The sequence below is a fragment of the Anabrus simplex genome, chromosome 2, assembly GCF_040414725.1.
Source record: "Anabrus simplex isolate iqAnaSimp1 chromosome 2, ASM4041472v1, whole genome shotgun sequence".
Lineage (NCBI taxonomy): Eukaryota > Metazoa > Arthropoda > Insecta > Orthoptera > Tettigoniidae > Anabrus > Anabrus simplex.
The window spans coordinates 650,730,568-650,756,938 of NC_090266.1; the positions used below are offsets into that span (position 1 = coordinate 650,730,568).

The 26,371-nt window shown below is 38.2% G+C and overlaps 1 protein-coding gene across 1 annotated transcript in view; it reads left to right on the forward strand.

Annotated features, from left to right (window-relative positions):
* The window catches only part of LOC136864312 (ER degradation-enhancing alpha-mannosidase-like protein 1), a 305,977-nt gene that overhangs the window by 102,053 nt on the left and 177,553 nt on the right, over positions 1 to 26,371 (forward strand). The window contains exon 5 of the mRNA XM_067141129.2: positions 22,473 to 22,647. Within this exon, the coding sequence (XP_066997230.2) occupies positions 22,473 to 22,647 (175 nt within the window). The remainder of the gene's footprint in view (positions 1 to 22,472; positions 22,648 to 26,371) is intronic.

Here is a 26,371-nt window from a genome sequence, read left to right on the forward strand (position 1 = left end):
GTAGGGGACAAATGTAGCACATTTTCTGTTTGTGTATCGTACTTGAATTAAACAACAGGCTATCACAATCTTGTTCTTCCACCGATTCCTCTGAGTCTGTGTTGTGTTCACTACAATCCAAGTTGTCCTCTTCACCTTCATCATCATCTTCAAATTCCCTAGCACCCTCTTGTTCTACATTAAACAATTGAAAACATGCCCTGAAAAACAGGTTAACCCACACTTTTTTTTAAAATGGAGAAAATGTGAGGTTTGTGAATGAGGCTGAAAAAAGTATAAGACATTGTCTTCATTCATTTTTGTAAACATAAGGTCCAAGCAGACTGTATAATTTTTCATATTTTATTACCTGAAACAAGACATTCTCAATAAACAAAGGGAAACTTTTCTTTAGACTACTTCAATCATTTACACACCTATCACAGATGGTAATGAAAATAAATTTTTAATATCTCGAAAATAATCATTACATCTTCCATTTTTCCTCCTTTTAACATGTTATACTTCGTCTATTGCATTTCCAAAATAGTATAACTGTATTTTATCCCAGAAATTTATGGTTCAAGGTGTTATTTAACAGTAATGATCAAAAAATGGTTCATCAGGAATAGCTCAGATTCTCCAACAGATTCAGGGTTTTGGCAGTATTCGTGGTAAACTGGTGGAATATATTGCATCAGTTCCTGTAAATCTTTCAGTTTTGCAGGATTTGTAGCTCTTGGACCATGATAAATGGGGGAAAATATCTCACAACTAAGTGAAGATCTACCAGGTAATTTTTTTTAATGTCCACAGAATCATAACTCTCAATTTCACCATAGCTATACTTAAAAAAAAAAAAAAAAAAAAGAACTTAAAAGGTCAGTTTTTTGTTACTTTCAAACAAGCACTCTTGCTCAGCAGTACCTTTTGACCAGACTGTGACACTATTTTTCTCTGGACTTTACTAAGAAGAGGTTTTGTTGTGATATACATACCAGTTGTTATTTTGACAACACTGAAAGGATTTTAAACTCTAGTTTTCTTAACTTTTCTTACAAGTTGCTTTATGGAAATTCTAAGTTCCCATGGAGGAAATTAGATATTTTTCCACCAATAGAGCATATCAAAAATCTGATCAAAAATTAGATGTTGGCTTTTCAGGCGTTTGCTCTATTAACCAGCGTTTTGTCTTAGGTCTGACACTAGACTCGTCAGAGTGGGATGTTACATGTTATAAACCTCATTTTAGGTCCGTATAGAAATTTTTTTTTTAACAGTTCAACAATAATAAAGGTGTTTTAATTTATTCCACCTATTCAATACTTATATTTTCACTTATAGTTGTTACATAATTAAATTCTTAGTTACATGGGACATCATCTTCAGCCTAAATACAATAATCAAAAATACAACTAAATTAAAAGTGGAAGTTAAATACAATCATCAAAAATACAACTAAAATAAAAAGTGGAAGTTAAAAGTTTAGTCTGTTATTAAAATTCGGAACAATAAAAATGTGAAAAATGATAAAATAAAAAGATGCTAATGGAAAACTGTCTTATGATTAAACTATAATCTTGTCCGAGACTAAAACTTCTATTAAAATTCTAATTAAAACAGTTCATATAAAATATTGGAAAATCAAAGTGGTAGTAATAAAAATCCAATGACATGAGGGCGTGTACACAAGCATAAACTTGATTGTCATGAATACAATCTTTTCAAGGCCGTTGATGAAATTCGTAGCAAGTAAGGCAGAAGCGTCTATTGAAAAATTGTAAGAGGCCGTTAGCACCGGTAGGTAATAAAATGGCTGAATCCTTGCCAGAAAATGTCAACAGATGCAGAAATAAGTTTTCTGTAAGAGAAGGAAAAGAAGAAATAAGAAATTGAACGTACACCCGAGTTCACATAAACTAGCATCTTTTCACAGTCTAATTTATAGAGCACTTAGAATCCCTCTATCTCCCGAGAATTTGAAGAAAGAATTAAATTATATTAGATACCTCGCTAAACAAAATGGTTTCAAAATAGAAATGATCAACAAATTAATCAATAAAATTAAGAACAAATTATCTACGAATCTGATACCAGAAAAGACCAAAAAAACTGAGTATGCTACATTCACTTTTAATAATCCAGCTATACACCAGATTACTAGCGTATTCAAGAAACATAATTTTAATATAGCTTTTAGAACTACTAATACTAACCAGTCCATATTCTTTAATCATAAAAAAGTTAATTATGATAAGAATCGTTATTTAGGATCGGGAGTATACAGACTTAAATGTACTCAGTGTAATTTTTCATATGTTGGACAGACTGGGAGAAATTTTATGACAAGATACATGGAACATGTTAACGCGGAAAAACATAGGAAATACTCAGCGATGAGTTTGCATATGAGGGAGACTGGTCACAGATTTGAATCCATAGAGAAAGACTTAGCGATAATTAGAAACATACAAAAAGGAAGAATGCTGAACGAATTAGAAAGTTTATACATCTATTTAGATCAGACGTATAATAAGCAAACGAATCTCAATGAAACCACGGACAATAAAAGTATGCTACATGAATTAATGCCGGAATTATTAAAGTCAGTTAGTTCGAATAAATTTAGGATACCTAATATATTTAATTCTTCAAACCCTAATACTCCTCCCATACCTACAGATATTAGGCCTACTTCCAGCAATGCAGTTGACTCCGCCCCTTTGTCAGCCTCGTCACATTTGACTCCACCCATCCTCTCCTCCCTTCCGCACTCCCCTATTCCTTCCCCTCCGAGTTCACTACCGCCTCTGCAGCACAGTTATAACACCAGACTCAGAGCCAACAGACGGGCAGCAACCAACTCAACAGTAGTTAACAAATAACAACTTCCACTTACATGTAAGTCCTCATCTGTTTCAAAATTATGTAAGACTGAATTCTCTCCTTACATTCAATTTTTTATTTCTTCTTTTCCTTCTCTTACAGAAAACTTATTTCTGCATCTGTTGACATTTTCTGGCAAGGATTCAGCCATTTTATTACCTACCGGTGCTAACGGCCTCTTACAATTTTTCAATAGACGCTTCTGCCTTACTTGCTACGAATTTCATCAGCGGCCTTGAAAAGATTGTATTCATGACAATCAAGTTTATGCTTGTGTACACGCCCTCATGTCATTGGATTTTTATTACTACCACTTTGATTTTCCAATATTTTATATGAACTGTTTTAATTAGAATTTTAATAGAAGTTTTAGTCTCCGACAAGATTATAGTTTAATCATAAGACAGTTTTCCATTAGCATCTTTTTATTTTATCATTTTTCACTTTTTAATTGTTCCGAATTTTAATAACAGACTAAACTTTTAACTTCCACTTTTTATTTTAGTTGTATTTTTGATGATTGTATTTAACTTCCACTTTTAATTTAGTTGTATTTTTGATTATTGTATTTAGGCTGAAGATGCCCTTAATTGAGGGCGAAACATGTCCCATGTAACTAAGAATTTAATTATGTAACAACTATAAGTGAAAATATAAGTATTGAATAGGTGGAATAAATTAAAACACCTTTATTATTGTTGAACTGTTAAAAAAAAAAAAAAAAAAAAAAAAAAGAGTGGCATGTGTCAGACCTACCCACTGACACTGGTGTGTATGCAGGTGAACTTATCAGAAGCCTATTTAAAAGGCACAGTCTGATAACTGCATACGGGAGATAAAACTCCGCAATGGAATTAATGGAATTCCATTTGGAATTGCTAGGCGGGTCGCGCAGCTGTGAGCTTGCATCTGGCAGATAGTGAGTTTGAACTCCACTGTCAGCAGCCCTGAAGATGGTTTTCTGTGGTTTCCCATTTTCACATCAGGCAAATGCTGGGGCTGTACCTTAATTAAGGCCATAGCCGCTTCCTTCCCACTCCTAGGCCTTTCCTATCCCATCATCGCCATCTATCTGTGTCGGTGCGACGTAAAGCAAAAAAAAAGAAGGTGATCGAATTGACAACTGTGCTCACAAGCACTGGAGGGTTGGTAGTCCTCCCTGCAGAACCCAAACTGATGTCCTGTGCACTAAATAAGCACCTACAGGTTTAAGGTGAAATCAAAGGAATTTAAAATCTTAGAAACAAAGGTTAAAAAGTAGCAATTTAGGAAACACAATTAAGCTAACAGGCATCAAGGGGGTTCTAAGGACTGGACTGTGGAATTAACCAAACCTATTTCAGAATTGAAGATTCCCATTATTGCAGTGGGGTAGTCCAATTCTAGTGAGACAGGCCAAAAAAACAAAATTAAGGTGACATGAGTTATTGTACATGTAACACTCTATGTTAAGGTTGCTGCCTCTAAAACAAAAGCATGATAGCACTGAAAAACACTTTTTCGATTAATTATATCGTCAGAGATACAAGACTGCCCCGCCAAATTTTTGCAGCTGAAAAGTTAAGACATGTTAAAGAAAATTAAACTCAAATTATCCCGTTACCTAGACTGGAACTCCCTCTCGGAGCGAGAGCTAAGAACAGACATGTCCACCTTCACAGAGGATCAAGATAAGAGTAGACAATTCTAGTTTTGCAACTTGGAATGTAAATCCAGCCGGTTTGCGTGCGTCCCGTTCCAGAACAAGGGAAGCAAACAACCAATCACTTGCAGGATTTGACCTGAACAGACTCATATTCTTACACGAGGCTGGAATGTTTCCCACACTGACGTTCTCCAGAACACCCTAACATTTGCCGGAACACCTGAAGCAAGATTTCATTCTGGCGTAATTTCTACATTCTGACATAAACCAGAACACAATAAACAAGAGTTCTTTCTGGCATCAACGTGATGTGAGAATGACAAGGCCAGGCCTGCTATAGGGTGTTATGATTTTACAGCATAGAACTAAGATTCCGTTTTCTTTATAACAAACAGCGGAACAAAGATTCCTTATACATGCAACCCCAAAGGTAATTTTATATGCATATTATAAATTATAAACTCGTACAGTCATCAAGACTTCAAGAATATGTGTTTGGTGTTCTTCTATTTTTTCGGTTGTGTTGGTTTTTACTTTAGAACAAGTTAAAAATTTTCAGTCCTTTCATATGGATTTTTAGTGGTGGTTTTCTGGAGTATTTTTATAAATTTTATATTTCTTTTTTCAAGACTGAAACATATACCTTAAATGTGATTTTACTTAACATTTAATGCATTGACCAAGGTGGACTAATTACATATTTTCTTTACCGTAAAGTCAATAGTAAGGAGGATATAAAATGCAGACTAGCACAAGCAAGGAAGAGCTTTCTTAAGAAAAGAAATTTGCTCACTTCAAACATTGATATCGGAATTAGAAAGATGTTTTTGAAGACTTTCGTGTGGAGCGTGGCATTGTATGGAAGTGAAACATGGACGATAACTAGCTCAGAAAGAAAGAGAATAGAAGCTTTTGAAATGTGGTGTTACAGAAGAATGCTGAAGGCGAGATGGATAGATCGAATCATGAATGAAGAGATACTGAATCGAATTGGTGAGAGGAGATCGATTTGGCTAAATTTGACGAGAAGAAGAGATAGAATGATAGGACACATCTTAAGACACCCAGGAGTTGTTCAGTTGGTTTTTGAAGGAAGTGTAGGTGGTAAGAACGGCAGGGGTAGACCAAGGTATGAATATGACAAGCAGATTAGAGCAGATGTAGGATACAATAGTTACGTAGAAATGAAAAGGTTAGCACAGGATAGAGTGGCATGGAGAGCTGCATCAAACCAGCCTATGGATTGATGACTCAAACAACAACAAAGTCAATACAGAACAAATATGACGTTACTGAGCGAGTTGGCCATGCGGTTAGGGGCGCGCAGCTGTGAGCTTTTATTTGGGAGATAGAATAGTGGGTTTGAACCCCACCGTCAGTAGTCCAAGATGGTTTTCCATGGTTTCCTATTATCACACCAGCCAAAATGCTGGGGCTGTACCTTAATTAAGGCCATGGCCACTTCCTTCCCACTCCTAAACATTTCCTGTCCCATCATCACCATAAGACCTGTGTGTGTCAGTGCAATGTAAAGCCAATTGCAAAAGAAAAAAACTAAATTGTAAAATTGACTCTCAATTGTTTATTCCTCTCATACTGTTCACCATCAGTAAATGTGCAATGTATAGGAAAACATTTTCCATCGTTTATATTTACTGAGATCTCTGCCTGACTGCTGTTGAGAGTACCTTGCCAAATTTTCACACCACTACCTTTCGAGGGCTTCGAACAAACTAATTCTGCTCCTTACAGACTATAAATCTCACGTTTCCTACCCATTGATGGTTGAACATTTTACAAATTGTCAAATTGTATTTAATTATCCTCCTGATCAATACATAATACAATAAAAAGATCAACAAGAAAAAGCACAAAAACTTGTATAATGATCATCACCGAATATTTCAATTTCATTGTGATTTTTAAAGAAAAACTTTTTTAACAAGCACTGTATACATTCGCGTGTCTAATATTTTTAGATTATCATAATGTATTATACTGAGGATGATCCTATGTTTGGATTGAAACATGTCTAATTGAAAACTTATCTTAACTAGATGTATATTTTGTATCGATCAGGGGCATTTGACAATTTGTAAGAAATAATACTGCTCCCGCCCAAAGCTGTTGTGTTGATGAGAGTCTGATCCCCCCATAGTTCGTCAGCCAAGCAAATTGCTGTGCGGTTTGAGTCACACAGCTGTGAGCTTGCATTTGGGAGATAATGGGTTTGAATCCCACTGTCGGCAGCTCTGAAGATGGTTTTCCGTCGTTTCCCATTTTTACACCAGGCAAATGTACCTTAATGAAAACCACAGTCGCTTCCTTCCCTCTTCTAGCCCTTTCCTATCCCATCATCACCATAAGGCCTAACTGTTGGTGTGATGTAAAGCAGATTGTAAAAAAAAAAATAATAATAAAAAAAAAAGTAGTTCATTGTTATCACCATCACCGTTGAGAGCATTCTTGTGCAGTTATGTGAATATCATATCTTCAGTGAAGACATCCGTGTCTTCAAGGAGGTTAATAATCTGTTCCAGAGACAATCTGAGAAAAATAAAATAAAGGCAAATGTCACTAATTTAGTGTTCCTGTTCATGCCCACTGTCAACATTTGTCAACACGGCACTCATTCGCTTTGCTTACAACTTCATACTTCTCATAAAGCAAGGATAGGTAAAAATCATGTTACATATTACATTAAGCTATGGAATGTATAAAAAATGATTAAATTTCACTTTATTTATAAAGAGATATAACGTACTGAGACCAACCTTTTAGTAATCAATTTAGTATCTCATAAGTTATTTCCTCTTTTGAATACAGAGGTTATAAATATTTATGTGGACAAATATCGACAGTGGGAAGATATGGGTTAAGATTTTCCTCACGAACCCCTCTTTTGCTCCATTTGAAATCATCTTTATCAAAGAGCACACAATAAAAACAAAATAGTCTATTTTGGGTAGCACTCACACTCCACCATGATTTCAATTCATACCATTGTCTCTGAAAATGTCTTAACAAATTTCCCATCAGTTTTCTGAATGGACAAACTTGGCATGGGCTTTCATTATTTTTCGTGGAATTTTTCCTCCAAAGATAGTTGAAAAAAATGCTGGATTCTCAATGACAAAACTTCAGTGGATCTTCAGATAGCTGTGAGCATGCATCCGGGAGATAGTGAGTTCGAACCCCGCTGTCGGCCACCCTGAAAATGGTTTTCCATGGCTGGCTGCTTCCTTCCTGCTCCTAGGCCTTTCCTATCAAATTGTCGCCATAAGGAAAATGTTGAGATAGAGGAGGAGACTAAGGCCAATGAAGTATTAAAATTTACATATGATAACAATGACATTTACAATAAGATACAAAAGTTGAAAACTAGAAAAGCGGCTGGAATTGATCAGATTTGTGGGGATATACTAAAGACAATGGGTTGCGATATAGTACCATATCTGAGGTACTTATTTGATTATTGTTTGGTCGGAGGAGCTATACCAGATGAATGGAGAGTTGCTATTGTAGCCCCTGTGTATAAAGGAAAGGGTGATAGACATAAAGCTGAAAATTACAGGCCAGTAAGTTTGACATGCATTGTATGTAAGCTTTGGAAAGGCGTTCTTTCTGATTATATTAGACATGTTTGTGAAATTAATGACTGGTTCAATAGAAGGCAGTTCAGTTTTAGGAAAGGTTATTCCACTGAAGCTCAACTTGTAGGATTCCAGCAAGATATAGCAGATATCATGGATTCTGGAGGTCAAATGGACTGTATCGCGATTGACCTGTCTAAAGCGTTTGATAGGGTGGATCATGGGAGACTACTGGCAAAAATGAGTGCAATTGGACTAGACAAAAGAGTGACTGAATGGGTAGCTATGTTTCTAGAAAATAGAACTCGGAGAATTAGAGTTGGCCAAGCTTTACCTGTCCCTGTAGTAATTAAGAGGGGAATTACTCAAGGCAGTATTATTGGAACTTTATGTTTTCTTATACACTGACTGACAGAGCAAATGCAACACCAAGAAGGAGTGGTCAGAACTTTATGCCAATTGCAGGGTAGACTGACGTCACTGAGGTATGCTCATGATGTGAAATGCGCCGCTGTGCTGCGCACGTAGCGAACGATAAATGGGACACGGCATTGGCGAATGGCCCACTTCGTACCGTGATTTCTCAGCCGACAGTCATTGTAGAACGTGTTGTCGTGCGCCACAGGACACGTGTATAGCTAAGAATGCCAGGCCGCCATCAACGGAGGCATTTCCAGCAGACAGACGACTTTACGAGGGGTATGGTGATCGGGCTGAGAAGGACAGGTTGGTCGCTTCGTCAAATCGCAGCCGATACCCATAGGGATGTGTCCACGGTGCAGCGCCTGTGGCGAAGATGGTTGGCGCAGGGACATGTGGCACGTGCGAGGGGTCCAGGCGCAGCCCGAGTGACGTCAGCACGCGAGGATCGGCGCATCCGCCGCCAAGTGGTGGCAGCCCCGCACGCCACGTCAACCGCCATTCTTTAGCATGTACAAGACACCCTGGCTGTTCCATTATCGACCAGAACAATTTCCCGTCGATTGGTTGAAGGAGGCCTGCACTCCCGGCGTCCGCTCAGAAGACTACCATTGACTCCACAGCATAGACGTGCACGCCTGGCATGGTGCCGGGCTAGAGCGACTTGGATGAGGGAATGGCGGAACGTCGTGTTCTCCGATGAGTCACGCTTCTGTTCTGTCAGTGATAGTCACCGCAGACGAGTGTGGCGTCGGCGTGGAGAAAGGTCAAATCCGGCAGTAACTGTGGAGCGCCCTACCGCTAGACAACGCGGCATCATGGTTTGGGGCGCTATTGCGTATGATTCCACGTCACCTCTAGTGCGTATTCAAGGCACGTTAAATGCTCACCGCTACGTGCAGCATGTGCTGCAGCCGGTGGCACTCCCGTACATTCAGGGGCTGCCCAATGCTCTGTTTCAGCAGGATAATGCCCGCCCACACACTGCTCGCATCTCCCAACAAGCTCTACGAGGTGTACAGATGCTTCCGTGGCCAGTGTACTCTCCGGATCTCTCACCAATCGAACACGTGTGGGATCTCATTGGACGCCGTTTGCAAACTCTGCCCCAGCCTCGTACGGACGACCAACTGTGGCAAATGGTTGACAGAGAATGGAGAACCATCCCTCAGGACACTATCCGCACTCTTATTGACTCTGTACCTCGACGTGTTTCTGCGTGCATCGCCGCTCGCGGTGGTCCTACATCCTACTGAGTCGATGCCGTGCGCATTGTGTAACCTACATATCGGTTTGAAATAAACATCAGTTATTCGTCCGTGCCGTCTCTGTTTTTTCCCCAACTTTCATCCCTTTCGAACCACTCCTTCTTGGTGTTGCATTTGCTCTGTCAGTCAGTGTATATGAGTAAAGGAGTGAAATCGGAGGTAAGGCTGTTTGCGGATGATGTTATCCTGTATAGAGTAATAAATAATTTACAAGATTCTGAGCAACTGCAATGTGACCCCGATAATGTTGTGAGATGGACAGCAGGCAATGGTATGTTGATAAACGGGGTTAAAAGTCAGGTTGTGAGTTTCACAAATAGAAAAAGTCCTCTCAGTTTTAATTACTGTGTTGATGGGGTGAAAGTTCCTGTTGGGGATCATTGTAAGTATCTAGGTGTTAATATAAGGAAAGACCTTCATTGGGGTATAATCACATAAATGGGATTGTAAATAAAGGGTACAGATCTCTGCACATGGTTATGAGGGTGTTTAGGGGTTGTAGTAAGGATGTAAAGGAGAGGGCATATAAGTCTCTGGTAAGACCCCAACTAGAGTATGGTTCCAGTGTATGGGACCCTCACCAGGATTACCTGATTCAAGAATTGGAAAAAATCCAAAGAAAAGCAGCTCGATTTGTTCTGGGCGATTTCCGACAAAAGAGTAGCGTTACAAAAATGTTACAAAGTTTGGGTTGGGAAGAATTGAGAGAAAGAAGAAGAGCTGCTCCACTAAGTGGTATGTTTACATATAATTTTAAAAAAATATTTGTTTAATGTCAACCTAGTCAATACTTACAATTACCACTATTGTGGTTAAATGATCATAAATAATTGAAAAATCGTGAACATGTCTCGCCCTTCTTAACGGGCATCATCAGCACTATGAACAACTTTAAAAATAATAGTTATATTTAAGACTGTCTTACAATAATCAATCATATAAGATTGGAATAAAATGTGACATTAAAAGTTGTTTTTGATTCCAAACTTATGCTACTAGAAACAAACCATACTCAACCCCCCAGGCCAAAAATAAATAAACAGAATATAAATCTAATGCATAACTTCACACCAACAGTAATAAATTTGACGAGCACACAGTTTTGGAATGAAAAGAAAGAACTTTTACACAAAGGTCCTAAACATAATTGGCCTAATAAAAATAAGGAGGTCGATATTATAAATACCATAGCCGAAATAGAGAGTAACATTTCCAAATTACCTTGTGATGTACAAAATGATTTAAGAACTGATATAAAGAAGAAACTTCCAAATTTAGCCGAAGACCTGAACACCAATTTTGACCCAGACCAACAAAAATTAATACAGAACATGAAAACAAAAATAGATAAGAACAATATCATTGTAACCAAGGCTGATAAAGGAGGCTCAATAGTTCTGTTAGATAAACATGCTTACATCCAAAAAACAGAAGATTTTCTTAATGATAATAATTACACAATAGCAAACAAAGACCCAATAGTAAGAATACAGTGAAACTTAAAATCATTATTAAAAAAATCAACATTTCTTTTTAATGACCAAGAACAACAAAATCTCATTAACATGAATCCTAGCCTCCCTAAAGCTAAAGCCCTCCCCAAAATTCATAAGAAGGATGTCCCTATACGTCCAATTATTAACTGTCGTAACAGCCCGACCTACAAAATTTCTAAATATATCCATAACTTTCTCAAAAAACACTATACCTTTAACAACAAGCATCCAATAAAAAATTCTATTGATTTTTGCGAAACCCTTAACGAATTTAACTTACAGTCCCATCATATAATGTGCTCTTTCGATATAGTCAACATGTATTCAAATATTCCGATTAAAGACACCACTAATATTATTTACAATAATATCAGTAAACACAGTAATCTCAGTAAAATGGAGATGGAAGAATTTATGACTATACTAAAATTTACATTGGATAATAATTATTTCACCTTTAATGGTAAAATCTACAAACAGAATGGTTTGGCGATGGGAGATCCCATTTCAGGTATGCTAGCCGATATCTATATGGATACGATAGAACACACGAAAATTAAAACCTACATAAAAGGAATTACTTTATGGTTGAGGTTTGTGGATGACACATTTGTCATAATTGACAAGAATACCACCAATAGTAATGATATATTGGACGAATTAAACATGATTAACCCCAATGTAAAATTTACGAAAGAGGATGAAGGTGAAAACTCTTTAAACTTTTTGGATATAAAAGTTACACGATCTAATAACTCCTTCGAATATCAAATTCACAGAAAACCTACACACTCGTCAATTACAATAAATAATTCTTCACTACATCCTGGAACACAAAAACAGACATCTTTTTACAGCCTAATATATCGAGCCTTAAGTATCCCCTTATCTCCCAAAAATTTGAGAACTGAATTGAATTACATAAGAAACCTTGCAGTAACCAATGGATACAAAATTGAAATGATAAACCATCTGATATATAAGATAAAAAACAAACTGTCCACTAACCTCAAACCGGATAAACCCAGCAAAAATAAATATGCCGTTTTCACTTATAATAGCCCAATGATCCACCAAATTACCAATAATTTCAACAAACATAATGTAAACATAGCTTACAGAACAACCAATACTACGCAGAACATATTTTTTAATTATAATAAAATAAATAATAATAATAACAGCAAATATCAGAATTCAGGAGTTTATAGGTTGACTTGTTCACAGTGTGGTTATTCATACGTTGGTCAAACTGGGCGAAGTTTTATTACAAGGTATTTGGAACATTTCAATGCCAAAAAACATAAATATTCCGCTATGCGTACACACATGAAGGAAACAGGCCACCATTTTACCACAATAGAAAAAGATCTAAGAATAATAAAGAATACTAACAAGGGAAAACTGCTAAACGAATTTGAAAATATCTATATTTATTTGGACAAAACGTTTAATAAGGATTATAACCTTAATGACGACACGGAAATTAAGAGTCCTTTGTACACATTAATACCTAAGTTGTTGAAAACAGGTTGACATTAAACAAATATTTTTTAAAAATTATATGTAATCACTGTTGTCATTACGGACGAAATATGAGATTAATGACTTGTAACATAAGTGGTATGTTCCGAGCTGTCAGCGGAGAGATGGCGTGGAATGACATTAGTAGACAAATAAGTTTGAGTGGCATTTATAAAAGTAGGAAAGATCACAATATGAAGATAAAGTTGGAATTCAAGAGGACAAACTGGGGCAAATATTCAGTTATAGGAAGGGGAGTTAGGGATTGGAATAACTTACCAAGGGAGACGTTTAATAAATTTCCAATTTCTTTGAAATCATTTAGGAAAAGGCTAGGAAAACAACAGATAGGGAATCTGCCACCTGGGCGACTGCCCTAAATGCAGATCAGTATTGATTGATTGATTGATTGATTGATTGATTGATTGATTGATTGATTGATTGACCTATCTGTGTCAGTGTGACGTAAGGCCAGTTGTAAAAAAAAAAGAAAAAAACTTGAGATAAATTGAACGCATCTGTTGAAATGCATGTATGGTGTAGATTAGCCTACTAGTATCTACTACACTGTAAAAGAAGAAAACCCCCTGTGAGTGGGGGACGCAGGCGAAGAATACTCCCGCGGTATCCGCTGCCTGTCATAAGGTACGACCAAGGGATGATTAAATTAGAACCATGAGACTACTTGTGATTATTACCATTACATGAGGAAGACCATGGGTCGACATTACGTGCATTCAGTACCACCATGTGAGGAACACCATGGGCTGTGTTACCTAGGAGCAGCACCTTTATGTACAGCACAACACGGATCTGGGCGCTGCCTGTGATTAGTACCATCTTGTGTATTCCACCATGGTAGGGCTGCGGTCGCTCGGTTGCATAGACTAGCGTCTAGCGAGAGTTGGCGCCGAGCGCTGCGCTTGAATGGGTTGGTTCTGCTGTGTTCAAGTTGGGTTTTTGTTAACTACGAGTAGTACCATTATATGAGGAGCAACATCGGTCTACGGTGCCTGTGATTAGTACCACTATGTGAGCAATGCCATGAGTATACGTGGCCTGTGCTTAGTACCTCTATGTGAGAAATACTGCGGATATAGCTGGCGCCCGTGATTAGTCAAATGGTGTGAGGAACACCATGGCTCTACGTTACCTGTGAGTGGTGCCATTATGTTTGTCTGCATTACCTATGATTAGTACCACCATACAGAGAACACCATGAGTCTGCGTTACCTGTGATCAGTACCACTATAGGAGGAACACCATGGTTATGCTTTACCAGTGATTAGTACCATTATGAGGGGGTGGTGACCTGGTATTTGGACTCCGTTATATAATAAGCATCATCCCAGTAATTAAGGTATTGTGAGTTGGATCCACTGATTGTTCTGGTTTCACAATAATTATTTTGTCATCATTTTAGATTGTACTCAGTGGATATATTTTGAAGTTTTAAGTTTCATTTCGTTGCACCTCGTATCATTACAGGCCAATGATCTGGCTGTTAAGCCCCTTTAAATAACAGCCATCATCATCATCGTCGTCGTCGTTGCAAAAAAACACACAGAGAGTAAGATACAAATAAAAACACACACTCTTCACTGCAATTAAATTCCATGCTGACGACAGTACACACTTTCGTAACTTTCACGCTGTATGTAGTCAGTGCCATTATGAACAACACAAATGCTGCAATTCGCCTCCTAAAAGGACTGCCATCATGTCAAAAGAAAAGGGCACTTTTTTTTTTTTTTTTTGGCTTTACATCACACTGACACAGACAGTTCTTATGGCGATGATGGGATAGTAGTGCTAGGAGTGGGAAGGAAGCGACCATGGCCTTAATTATGGTACAGCCCCTGCATTTGCCTGGGAAACCACAGAAAACCATCTTCAGGGCTGCCGGCAGTGGGGTTTGAACCCACTATAGCCCGAATGCAAGCTGATAGCTACTCGACCCAAACCGCACAGCCACTTGCTCAGTACCTTTCAGTAATACTCATTCTACAAGTGACATGATGTATTTTAAAGTAACACACAATGATACTATTACCTTAAATTTACTTTTTGCAGGTGTCTTGAGTCTTCTTCAGATTTGTCATGTTCAGTAATTTTACAGGTCAGGGAACAATGCTATCTCGTACTGAACATCATTGACAACCCTGTATCCCTTATGTTTCATTATATACTGTACTGTTGTAGTTCTCTCAAACACCCGTAGATTGCAATAGTTACTAACAACCTGTTCAGTGAACAACTACTGTTATGGGTTTCTTCCACCACAATGACCAGCAGCTCCTTGAGCAAGCCTAAACGCACAGGTTTACGAGATGTATCCCCTCTTCGCACTGCCCCTAAAGTAGTTGATACTTCTTGTACATGCAGGGGGCTGAGTTGTGGTGAATAGCTATTGGTTGTCAGGAGACACACACACTAGGTAGTGCCAGTTAAAATGCATAATATTTGAAATATCAGGCAAAATATACTAATACATTTGGAAGGAAACTAATTAGGGGATTTAAGGATAGTGCCAGCCTTAAAGGGAGCCTCGCCGCTTGCGGCACAGTACCAGCTGTATCCAAAAACATATTCTTGCAATATGGCACCTTTAGAAATAATCTTTTAACTGTAGAGATCAAAACGTTTACTTCAGGAAAAGAAGCCTGGACTGCTTCAGTGACTCTTTATGTCCATATGCTACAAACGTGACATGTATCATCTTGGAATACAATATCCCAAGACCTCCCTGGCTTTGCACATGTAAGGTGTAGCATCAGTGCAGGCCACGAGAACATGATTAAAAAAAATTCCTGATGGCCACAAAAAACTAAGTGTATCATTGAAAAATTCAGCAACTGTTGAGTTATTCACCGTGTTGTTCGGTAACTTGTCCATAGTTAGTAAATATGATTTCTCTCTCAGTTCTTCCTCTCCTAAAATTCCAAACATGAAGTTAGTTACAGATCTTTGATCCACGGCCATTGTTTCATCTGGCAAAATCAAAATATATTATATTTTCCATCAGCCTTTTCCATTAGTTTACCTGACACCACTTTCTAAAACCCAGCGACATAATTCTTCCTAATTGTTGATTCACCTTGGACTGGTTTCTTTGTATATTCCCCCAGAAACTGAATGAAGTTCTTATTGTAGACATGATATAGGCTTTTTGGGTTTATGTCACGTCAGTAAAATAAGGTGAAATTCTTCACGTTTCGCAGAGAACTTTGCTCCGCATCTTCATAAGAAAATCTTGACTGTTCACAAGGAAGACTTCTCCAACGATGAAGATTTGAATTTAGCCATTAGTAATAGGAAGTGGTACGTTCATTTGTTACCAGATGGCTCACTGTATGCTGGCACAGAACTAACATTCCAAGTGGCAGCCGACAGCACCATCTAGAGTTGGTCTGGGAGGGGGGCCATAACAGGTGCACATACGTTATGAAAGTATGACACTAACACGAGCCTGGAATGGAAAATCTGGTGATGAGGACTGTACGAATTGGGAAAACACCGAAGCAAAATAATAGTCAAAGAACAAGGAAGAGAACTACCTACGTAAACCCTTAATGGCTGGCAACCATGTATTACTTAATTGGTAGCTGGTGTCTTTGTTGAAATTGTTTGATTTTTATGTATTTCCACAGCTTCCTGTATAATCCTAGACCTGTAGTGTTTAGCATGCATAAGACCTCACCATCTTGGAACACATCCTGACCGGACGATAAGGCATGCTCAGATATTGCTTATGTGTCTGGCTGGTTGTACGAATATTTCATTGAAGTTCCGTGATATGAGTGCTAATGGACTGGCATGTTTGGCCAATGTATACCTTGCCGCAAGTACAGGGATTTTGTACACCCCAGGGTGTAATAGTGGGGACAAATTGTTCTTGGTTTTACCTAAACTGTGAGCAATTTTAGTGACGGTGGCAAACGCAGTTTTAATATTGTGCTTGCGGAGGACCTTGGCAGTTTGTTCTGTGGTATTGTGAAAGTAAGGCAGGTAGGCAGTTTCCTTCACTACTTCTTTCTGTGAGCTTTACTTAGTCATCCCACTGGGATGGAGGGTTCTATGAATCTGTACATCTCTGTAACCATTACTCTTGAGTGTGTCCATCTCCTCCTGGATATTTGATAGCTCACAAATTCATATCACCCTCTTGGTGAGTGTCGTGAGAATGCCCTGTTTTTGTGCTGAATAGGGAACATGCATGATCCGGGGTTTTAATTAAAAATATGCTAATCTGATTCAAAATTGCATGCAGAATTCAAAAATGTGATCAGAATGTACAAATAATAACTCCAAACATGATAAAAATCTACGAAAATGTCACGTCACGCAAGTACGCGATCTCATTGGCCTGACGTCATCGTACAGGTTGACTGAATTAGCAGACGAAATAACGCATAGTGTGCTGTGAGAAGCAGGATACACTTCGCGTATTTCTACTTTACGTTAGTGTCTAGTATGGTTAAATTCGAGGTCTATACATTGGATAATAATCTGAGTGGTATATTTTAGACTTCAAATGAATCCTGCGCAGACAGTGAGGCAGAAAACTTATAAATGGTGTAGAGTTGCGATGTGCAATAGCACATCGCATACCATACCAAACAAATTGTTTATAAACGTTCCAAAGACGCTAAAACTAGGGAGAAATGGATTTTGGCGAGCTGGAGAAATGCTGGTGATATATCGGAAAAGTCTACAGTTTATTTTTTTGAAGATTTTAACGTAAGATGAATTTGTTTGAATTTTCAAATCACTTTTCCATGTCAGCTGTTCTAGTGGTAAACTTTAAATTTTAATGTATGATGCTTTATTTAAATGCTTCAATTACATCTTGGAATATGAAAGTAATAAACAGTGCATTAAATAATGCTGATTATTAAAGTATTCTCCAAACCTAACCTATGTTTTGGGTGATCCATGTCAAGATAATAAATCAAAGGGGTTATGAACCATTTGGACAGCTCTAATTCTACCAATATATCCTGGCATGGAGCAGTTATGTATGTCTTTATTGAAGAGCTTAATTGGTAAAGAAATTTAGGTTATATCTAAATACTCTATAATGTAACAAAGAATAGGCGTGTACATCATGAAAGGAAACAACGTGAATTTAACAAATGTATAACTCTACACAAAACCAATGCTTGTCTGTTGGGGTCTTATAAGTTAACAATGCTCAATTATAATAATTATCATAATATTAATGAAATAAATAAGATAATTGCACACAGGTGAAAATAGTGATGTAGGTGTTTAAAATATTATCCAACTTAGCCTAAGTTTTAGGTTATACAAGCCAAGTCAATAAACCGAAGGGTAAAAATACCGCGCGAGTTGGCCGTACGGTTAGGAGCGCGCAGCTGTGAGCTGGCATCCGGGAGATAGTGGGTTTTGAACCCCACTGCCGGCAGCCCTGAATATGGTTTTCCGTGGTTTCCCATTTTCACACCAGGCAAATGCTGAGGCTGTACCTAAGGCCACGGCCGCTTTGTTCCCATTCCTAGGCCTTTCCTGTCCCATCGTCACTATAAGACCTATATGCGACGGTGTGACGTAAAGCAAAAAAAAAAAAAAAAAAAAAAAAAAAAGTAAAAGTCACAGCACCCGAAGACATTCCTGTATTGAGCGACTAAAATGTCACCAGGACACATTTCTTTTCTTTTCTTTCCTGATATGCTCAGCTTGTTAAAAGCCAAATGTAATTAATGTTACTGGCTTCTACGATTTTCGGAGACGCCGATGTGCAGGAATTTAGTCCTGCAGGAGTTATTTTACGTGCCAGTAAATCTACCGACACGAGGCTGACGTATTTGAGCACCTTCAACTACCACCGGACTGAACCAGGATCGAACCTGCCAAGTTGGGGTCAGAAGGCCAGCACCTCAACAGTCTGAACCACTCAGCCCGACTTGTGAAAACTAGATGAAGTCATATTTATCTTTATCATGTTTAATTTTTTCCCTCCACAAAGATATTTAATTCTCTTTCATGGGCCCCGGAAGTGGGTAGGCCAGTTGTCCCAACCATAAATATATATATTTATATATATTTTTTTTTTTGGGGAATGATAGATTATAGCCCTATAGTCTATATGATCTTTCTTTCTTTCCTTCTTTCTTTCTTTCTTAATCAGTTTATCCTTCAGGGTTCGTTTTCTCTCGGACTCAGCGAGGGATTTCACCTCTACCACTTCAAGGGCAGTGTCCTGGAACGTGAGACTTTGAGTATGGTGATGAAACTGGTGAGGAGGGCCATTACCTCGCCCAGGCGGCCTCACCTGTTATGCTCAACGGGGGGCCTTGTTGGAGGATGGGAGGATCGGAAGGGATAGACAAGGAAGAGGGAAGGAAACGGCCGTGGCCTTAGGTGCCTGGAGGAGAAGTAGGAAAATACGAAAAACCACTTCGAGGATGGCTGAGGTGGGATTCGAAACCCTTCTACTCAGTTGACCTCCCGAGGCTGAGTAGACCCCGTTCCAGCCCTCGTACTAATTGTTTTCAACTTTTATGGCAGAGCCGGGAATCGAAACCGGGCCTCCGGGAGTGGCACACATTAACCACTACACCACAGAAGCGGACTAGTACTATAATGCTACCTATATGTTTATGTTAGTGCTGAAATCCGATTTCTTACTTTACTAATGCTGAAAGCCCGAAAATGTAATGTTATTCTTTAATGGGGGAATCAGTCTAGAAGGAAATGTTGAAAGTGATGTGATATCTATCCAGGTTCGTTGTTATCCTAATACTATAGGTTACAGTACATTGCACGTATATAAAAGACGCCACTTACAAACTTGCTTGTTATCCGCGAATTTCTGCGGCCACAAAAGTCACTATTTTTCAAGAATGATGACATTTACACATGATAGATTGTCTGACTGTGCTGTTTTGAACCTTTCTTCTGTCATTTTGAAGTTATTCGCGATCATGAATAATAAACAATCGGCTTTTAGCAACGGGTGATGCACAACGGCTGGTAGAGCTCCATGCGGTACTGGATCGTGACGTCACAGCGCGCCGCTTACGTCAGAGGCCGTTTCACTCGCCTTGCGGAAAGGCACTATTAAATATTTTTTTAATGGTAGAAAACAAGGCAACATACCACAATGTAATACGTTTACGTACTATTTCATTGGTGTACTTTTCAAAAAAAATATTTTTGAAAATGATGCATGTTCCCAATTGTGGTGAGAATCTGCATGTTCTTATTGTTTAGCTTAGGCAATGGTATGTGTGCCGAGACAAGAGCTTTGCACAAGTCTTTAATGAATTTAGTTTGTGTTGGTCCAGGTTTACCTAAAGCTATTGGTTACAAGAGGTTGGCGTTTTTGTTTTAAGTTTACCATTTATAATTTATTATGTTTCATCTTTTGAAGGTAATTGAATTTGGTACTTTTTAGTTGCCATTACAGCTGTGGTACAGTATTTACAAAACAAATTACTTCTGTCTTCTGATAAGTCTTCAGACTTGTGTACATATGCTTTCCTTACATCACCAACAGTTCTCTTCTCCTTAGGCATTATAAATTAAGTAGCAATAACACAGTCCTGTAATGTACAGTGAACACTACCTTTTCAACACAGTCAAAGCTGGACTGATAAGAACTAGTTGTACATGAAAGGACATTGTATTTAACTATATATGAAGTGGAGAAAAGACAGCCTTGTAATAAGTCAAATTCCATGAATCAGAAGCCTACTTGCCGAATGGGGTTGCAGGTAGACAAAGCAATGGCTGAATGTAGAGCCGATTTTGCTAATTTTAAACACGCTACCCACCTGTCAAATAGGCTACCTGGCTATAAATAGTACATCTCAACTTGTTGAATATGGCTTGAGTCATGTACATGTTTCCAGCAGTTTCCAGTTATCTCATAAAAATGACATATTTTTCAGTACTGTCCTGCTGAAGCTGATGTGTACACTCAAAATGAAGAATACTTCCAAAATATGCCCTAACAGAAGGAAAGCAAAAAATATGTAGCATTAAGATACAGCTACTCCAAATATGCAGAATTATCCAAAGCCTGGTCATGATTGTAACTGGTGAATCATCCACTGTACGGTCCAAATCTGGCTTACTATGATATGTTAGTATTTTCAGTAGTTATAGGAAACCCCAATCAGTGGTATCAAATACCATTTCCAGATCTACAAATACTACGTATCTTAATTCCATCCTCTTAAGGAAATACGTAAAGCAGTATTCCTTTGCGTGTTTCTACATTTCTTCAGAAACCAAATTGACATTCACCCAACCTAGCTTCATCTTATCAGCCCGTTCTACTATAAATTTGTCTAAAAATTGTAAATTGTAAACTGTAAAATTGTCTAATTTGTAATTTCTCCCTACAGCATGATTACCAATTTTCTCTGCTTTTTCAGTAATGTGGAGCTTTTCTTTAGCCCTGAATGATCTATAATAAGAACTCGCATCAGCCATTCTAAACACGTTTACATGCATAAGATACTAAATTTATGGTGTGGTAGTTTCCATGTTTGATGAGGTAATATTTTTTTTTTTTTTTTTTTTTTTAAGACACTTCTGTATCTCACATCTTACACATTAAATGGACTCATTTTTTCATACTGGCTCCTCCCAAGACAGCCAGTAATTCTGAATGTAAGGTATATATATGTGATTAATCCCCATCCAATATAAATATTTATATTTACCATAAATACTACCTGACAATAAAATACCACGCTGCATTCACCCTTTTAATTTATAGTATAGTCCAATCCAGGAGCATTTCAAAATATAGTGATGTCTTGTCTTCATTGTCAGTTTACGAGAGTAATTACAAATTTCTCTTGCACAAACTGATAAATCTGTGGATAGTCACAATATTTTCTTCATAATTGGCTGGGAGTTATTGTGCTGTGCTAACCTGAACTTATTTCATTCAAAAATAAAAATGTGAGCTAGCCTCACAATCCATAATATTTAACTCTCTCACTATTGCTGTAGCTTTAAATCAACACATTTAACTCTTGAATGCACTTCTGGACAGTCTCTTTTCAATCATATGTTCACATATTCTCATTTTTCTTTGAAACTTCACTCCTTGTCCCCAAAATGCCCAGTGTTTACTTTTGGTCTGTTCAAGACGAGCTTTAATTTTCCTCCAATCATGTGTACGACACTTGTCTAAATTTTAATTTCTCAATACAGCATGATTACTAATTTTCTCTGCTTTTTCAATAATGTGGAGCTTTTCTTTTGCCCTGAATGATCTATAATAAGAGCTCACACCAGCCATCCTAAACATGTGCTACCATTTTCAAATTGCTGTATGTTAGGAGCACTTTACCATCCTTGACGCAAATAATACCTGCACCCAAACTTTTTGCCGCTAAATTTTTTAAAAAATATGCCAGGATTATTCACATATATACGATATATTAATTCCAGGTGCTTGATTCCTACTCATGCCTTTCACAATAGTAGGTCATCCATTTCATCAGCACTGATACCCTCTTCTTTCTTTTCCAGTACATAATCATAGAGGTTTACGGGCTCAACACTAAAAGGCATAATAATTCAAAAATAAATTGTCTTGATGTAACACACTAGGTTAATGATCACTGTTTCCATACTTTCCATGACAGGTCGCTTACTAGAACATTCTTCTTTTCAGGAAATGCAATCGATTCACAGTCTGGAGAATGGCTTGGTCGCCTTAGTGGCTTAGGAGCTGGGTTAGATTCATTCTATGAGTACCTTCTGAAGTCATATATACTCTTTGGAGAACCTGAGGATTATGAAATGTTCTCAGAAGCATATCGGACGATAAAGCGGTATATGCGCCGAGGGTAAGTCTTTTGTTTATATGGAGTGATATGTGTTCTTATTCTATGTATTATTTGTGATACTTTCATGTTCTGTCCAAATACACTGACATGCTTAAAGTCATGGGATAGCAGTATATAAAGCTAATAGTCAGTGGCGCCACTGCACCGTGACATGTTGGAGGTGCGGAGACCTGTATGAGATGTGATCTGAGATCTCTAGAGTGAGTGTAAACACTGTCTGTGATGGTCATGGCAAGGTGACATGAATTATTGTCTTTCAAACTGGGGACGATAGTGGAGGCCAAATGAATGTAACAGTCCATTGTCAAAGCACTGTGGACATTTAACACTCCTCGATTGATGGTTTTACGTGTGTATCGGGAATACCTTGTGGAAAGCTTCACAATGCATAGTGAATGGTGCAGTGGCTGACCACGGATAATTAGCGGCATCTGGCTAGAACTGCCTGCGGTAACAGACAAACCACACTGGCTCACATCACATCCACATTCAATGCAGAAGGTACCAGATGCATATCCAGCAGGTTATTGCAATGTTCTTTAACATCAGTGGGATATGGGAGCAAAAGACCTATCGGAGTGCCATTGTTGATATGACAACACTGGGCATAGCGGGATCATTCACCTGCCCACGTGACATTGCTAATTGGAGCCTGGAGGACAGGCGACTTGTAGTGTGGGCGTATTGGTCACTGTTCCAGCTCTTTCAAGCTGACGGTAGAGTTCGGATAAGGCGCAGACCCCATGAAGACTTGAAGCCCAGTTGTCAATTAGGCACCATACAGGCTGGTGGTAGCTCAGTACTGGGTGTGGGGGTGTGTTCCTGTGGCACGGTATGGATTCGCTGATCCATCTGAACAGGTCGTCGACCAGTGACTGCTACGCTGAATTGCTTAGTGACAACTTGCAGCCCTTCATGGGCTCCTCATACCCCTACAAGGATGAAATATTCTAGCAGGATAATGCACCATGTCATCACGCCCGAGGTGTCCAGAATTGGTTTGAGGAGCCTTCTGAAGAGTTTTAACAATGGCTGTACCCACCTCGTTCGCCTGATTTATGGGACATGGTGGTGAGGTCCATTCACACTCAAGACTCTGCCCCTACAAATAGCAGGAAGCTGCAGGTAGCTATTGAAACAGCATGAGTCACAATCTCTCCCCAGGTGTTTTGTCTTCTCGTGGAATCGATACTACAATGAGTTGCTGTGCTTGGCCGAGCTGCATAATACTAGAACTCTATCCCACAACTTTTGGCATGTCAGTGTATTTGTACACAAGAAACAGCTGGTGAGCAGTGACTTACCCTGTAACCATGTGTGGATGGAGTACACATAAAATAAATGCTTGAGCCCTAAATTTTCAGTTGCAGGCTGTATCAGTACTGGAAGGAATAAGAACAGTACGAGGTAAAAGAATGTGATAGTGGGTAGGTGAAATTATAGAATGGAAAAATAGCTGTTATTTTGTGTTAAGGTCATCTGCTTTTTTAAGCATAAGCACAACTTTAAAATCTCGCAAGGCAAGAGGGTGGGAAGATGGGGGTTGATGTTGAAGGACTTAAGCCTTGAATCAAATTTAGTTTTGATGGAAGTGGATGTGAATGTGGTTTGGAAGACCGGTGTCCTGCAGTGATCACATTTTAATTTGGCTAGTGTGTGCAATAATAATAATGATGATGATGATGATGATGATGTAGTAGTAGAAAACTTGTCAGAGTTTGCATTGAAGCTGGTAGACTATTAGATGAAGAGCAGCCACGGTGACCTTGTTTGGTGTAAGACTTTTGGTGCAAGGTTTATGTAGACAGCAGGTCTTCAAGCAATTTGATTAAAACAAGCATTCAACCTTTTCTCACCCCACTGCACATATCCTAGATTTTCTTTCTAAAATTTCCACAGACACATTCAGGCACCCACCAAACCTGAAAAAGATTTCACTCACAATAAATCACTTGAACACCTACCCCTTCTGGCTGTATATAATTATGCTAGCACTTCAGGGAACAGGTAATTTAAGATAGGTAGATGAAGTCAGAAAAATAAGTCATCCATTCCTGAATTGTTAATCCCTTTAGAAACAACTTCCTACAGGTCTACATAGAATTTGGTTTTCTACAAAAGTAATCCATATGTATTTACTTCCTAATTTGACATTTTCCACACAAAAAAAAAAAAAAATTCTGTATTTTATCTCATGTTTTATCAGATAAAAAACAAAATATTGGGTAACTATTAACTCTATCAAAAAATGAGCCTGCATGGAGGATTTAGAATTAAATTTCCTACAAAAATATCCTTGTATATTTTCATCATAACCATGAGTTCTCCATTTATGATTCCTTTACGTGTTAAAGAAACATTTGGCATAGAGCCCAGAGGGCTTGCACGTCGTGTCTGGTATGGTTGAGAGGGTTAGGGTGAGAATTGTTATTGGTATCCATTAGTGGTCCAAGTCCTACAATTGTTTGCTTTTGCACTCTGACAGAGAAATTGTTACAGTTGAAGACAAAATCAATGAAAGAAAATATGAAGCCAGCCAAAGAAACTGTATGCCTGGAAAATTTATGATGTCCAATAACGGACCAACAATATTGGTATTATTATCCACTGTACCGTAAATACGTACATGGCATATAGGAATGGAAATGACATTCTTAAACGTATGTTGTATACAGTCTTTTGATAGACCTAATGTTAACGAAAATATTTGAGAATAATCTTCCTATAAATACCAACTCCATGTGATTACCATGACATCATATGCACCTGATAACACAATCCTGAGTTAGTAGAATCCAAATACATAGTACAGTTGAAATAATTCCAGCAGTTTACCACTTTTAGGAATATACAAATAGATAATAACCAGACAGACACCAAAGGGAAAAGTTCTGTCTCATGTTACCTTGGTGTTCAGGTACATTAGGTGGGGGAATTTTAAAGCCGAGAGAAATATGATGCATTCTCTGATTTTGTTCTGTTATGGTTCCTTGAAATAACTGTAGGTCTGCAAGGGTGTCCGTCAATGGCTGCAGAGCATGAAGCCTGTAGGAAATAGTAATTTTCTCTGTCATTTGAAGAGTGAGCAAAATTATGTACATAGCAAAAGTTATTTAAAATTAAGGGGCATTTCACATATAGTCTACAGATTTTACATATAATCAGTAGTGTAAGAGAAAATTGAAAAAATCTCCTCAGGTCTTTGTATAAACCCCCAGTCTATTCAGTGATTTTTAAATGATATGCTTCATCCTATGTCTGCTGATTACGGATTTTCACTGTCTGTTGCCGTGTTCTTACAGGTGTGGTACGGGTAGTACTATTGGAAAGGGATGGTGTTGAGGGGGAGCGCGTGAGTTGTGGGAGTATGGGGGGAGCTTCTGAACTGTGTACTGTAGGTGGGGCTTATTCCAATTGTGCTTTGGTTCACAGATAATTGGAATAAATGTTTCCCACAGTATGTTTCTTTTTTCATTTATGTCATTTAAATTACCTGCTGGGTTCTTATATTGGTCGATATTAATGTATATGTTCTCTAAAATATTAAGCAGTGGACCTTTTTGTTCCTGTTGTAGTATTTTTAAGTTTTGATTTATTGTAGTGTAACAGTGGTTGTAATCTTTTGGATGATTATTCATGGAGAAGAGGCTGAGTCTCGCAACATTGCAAACCAGAACACGTATGATAACATGTCCATTTGTACCTTCCATTTTACTTTATCATG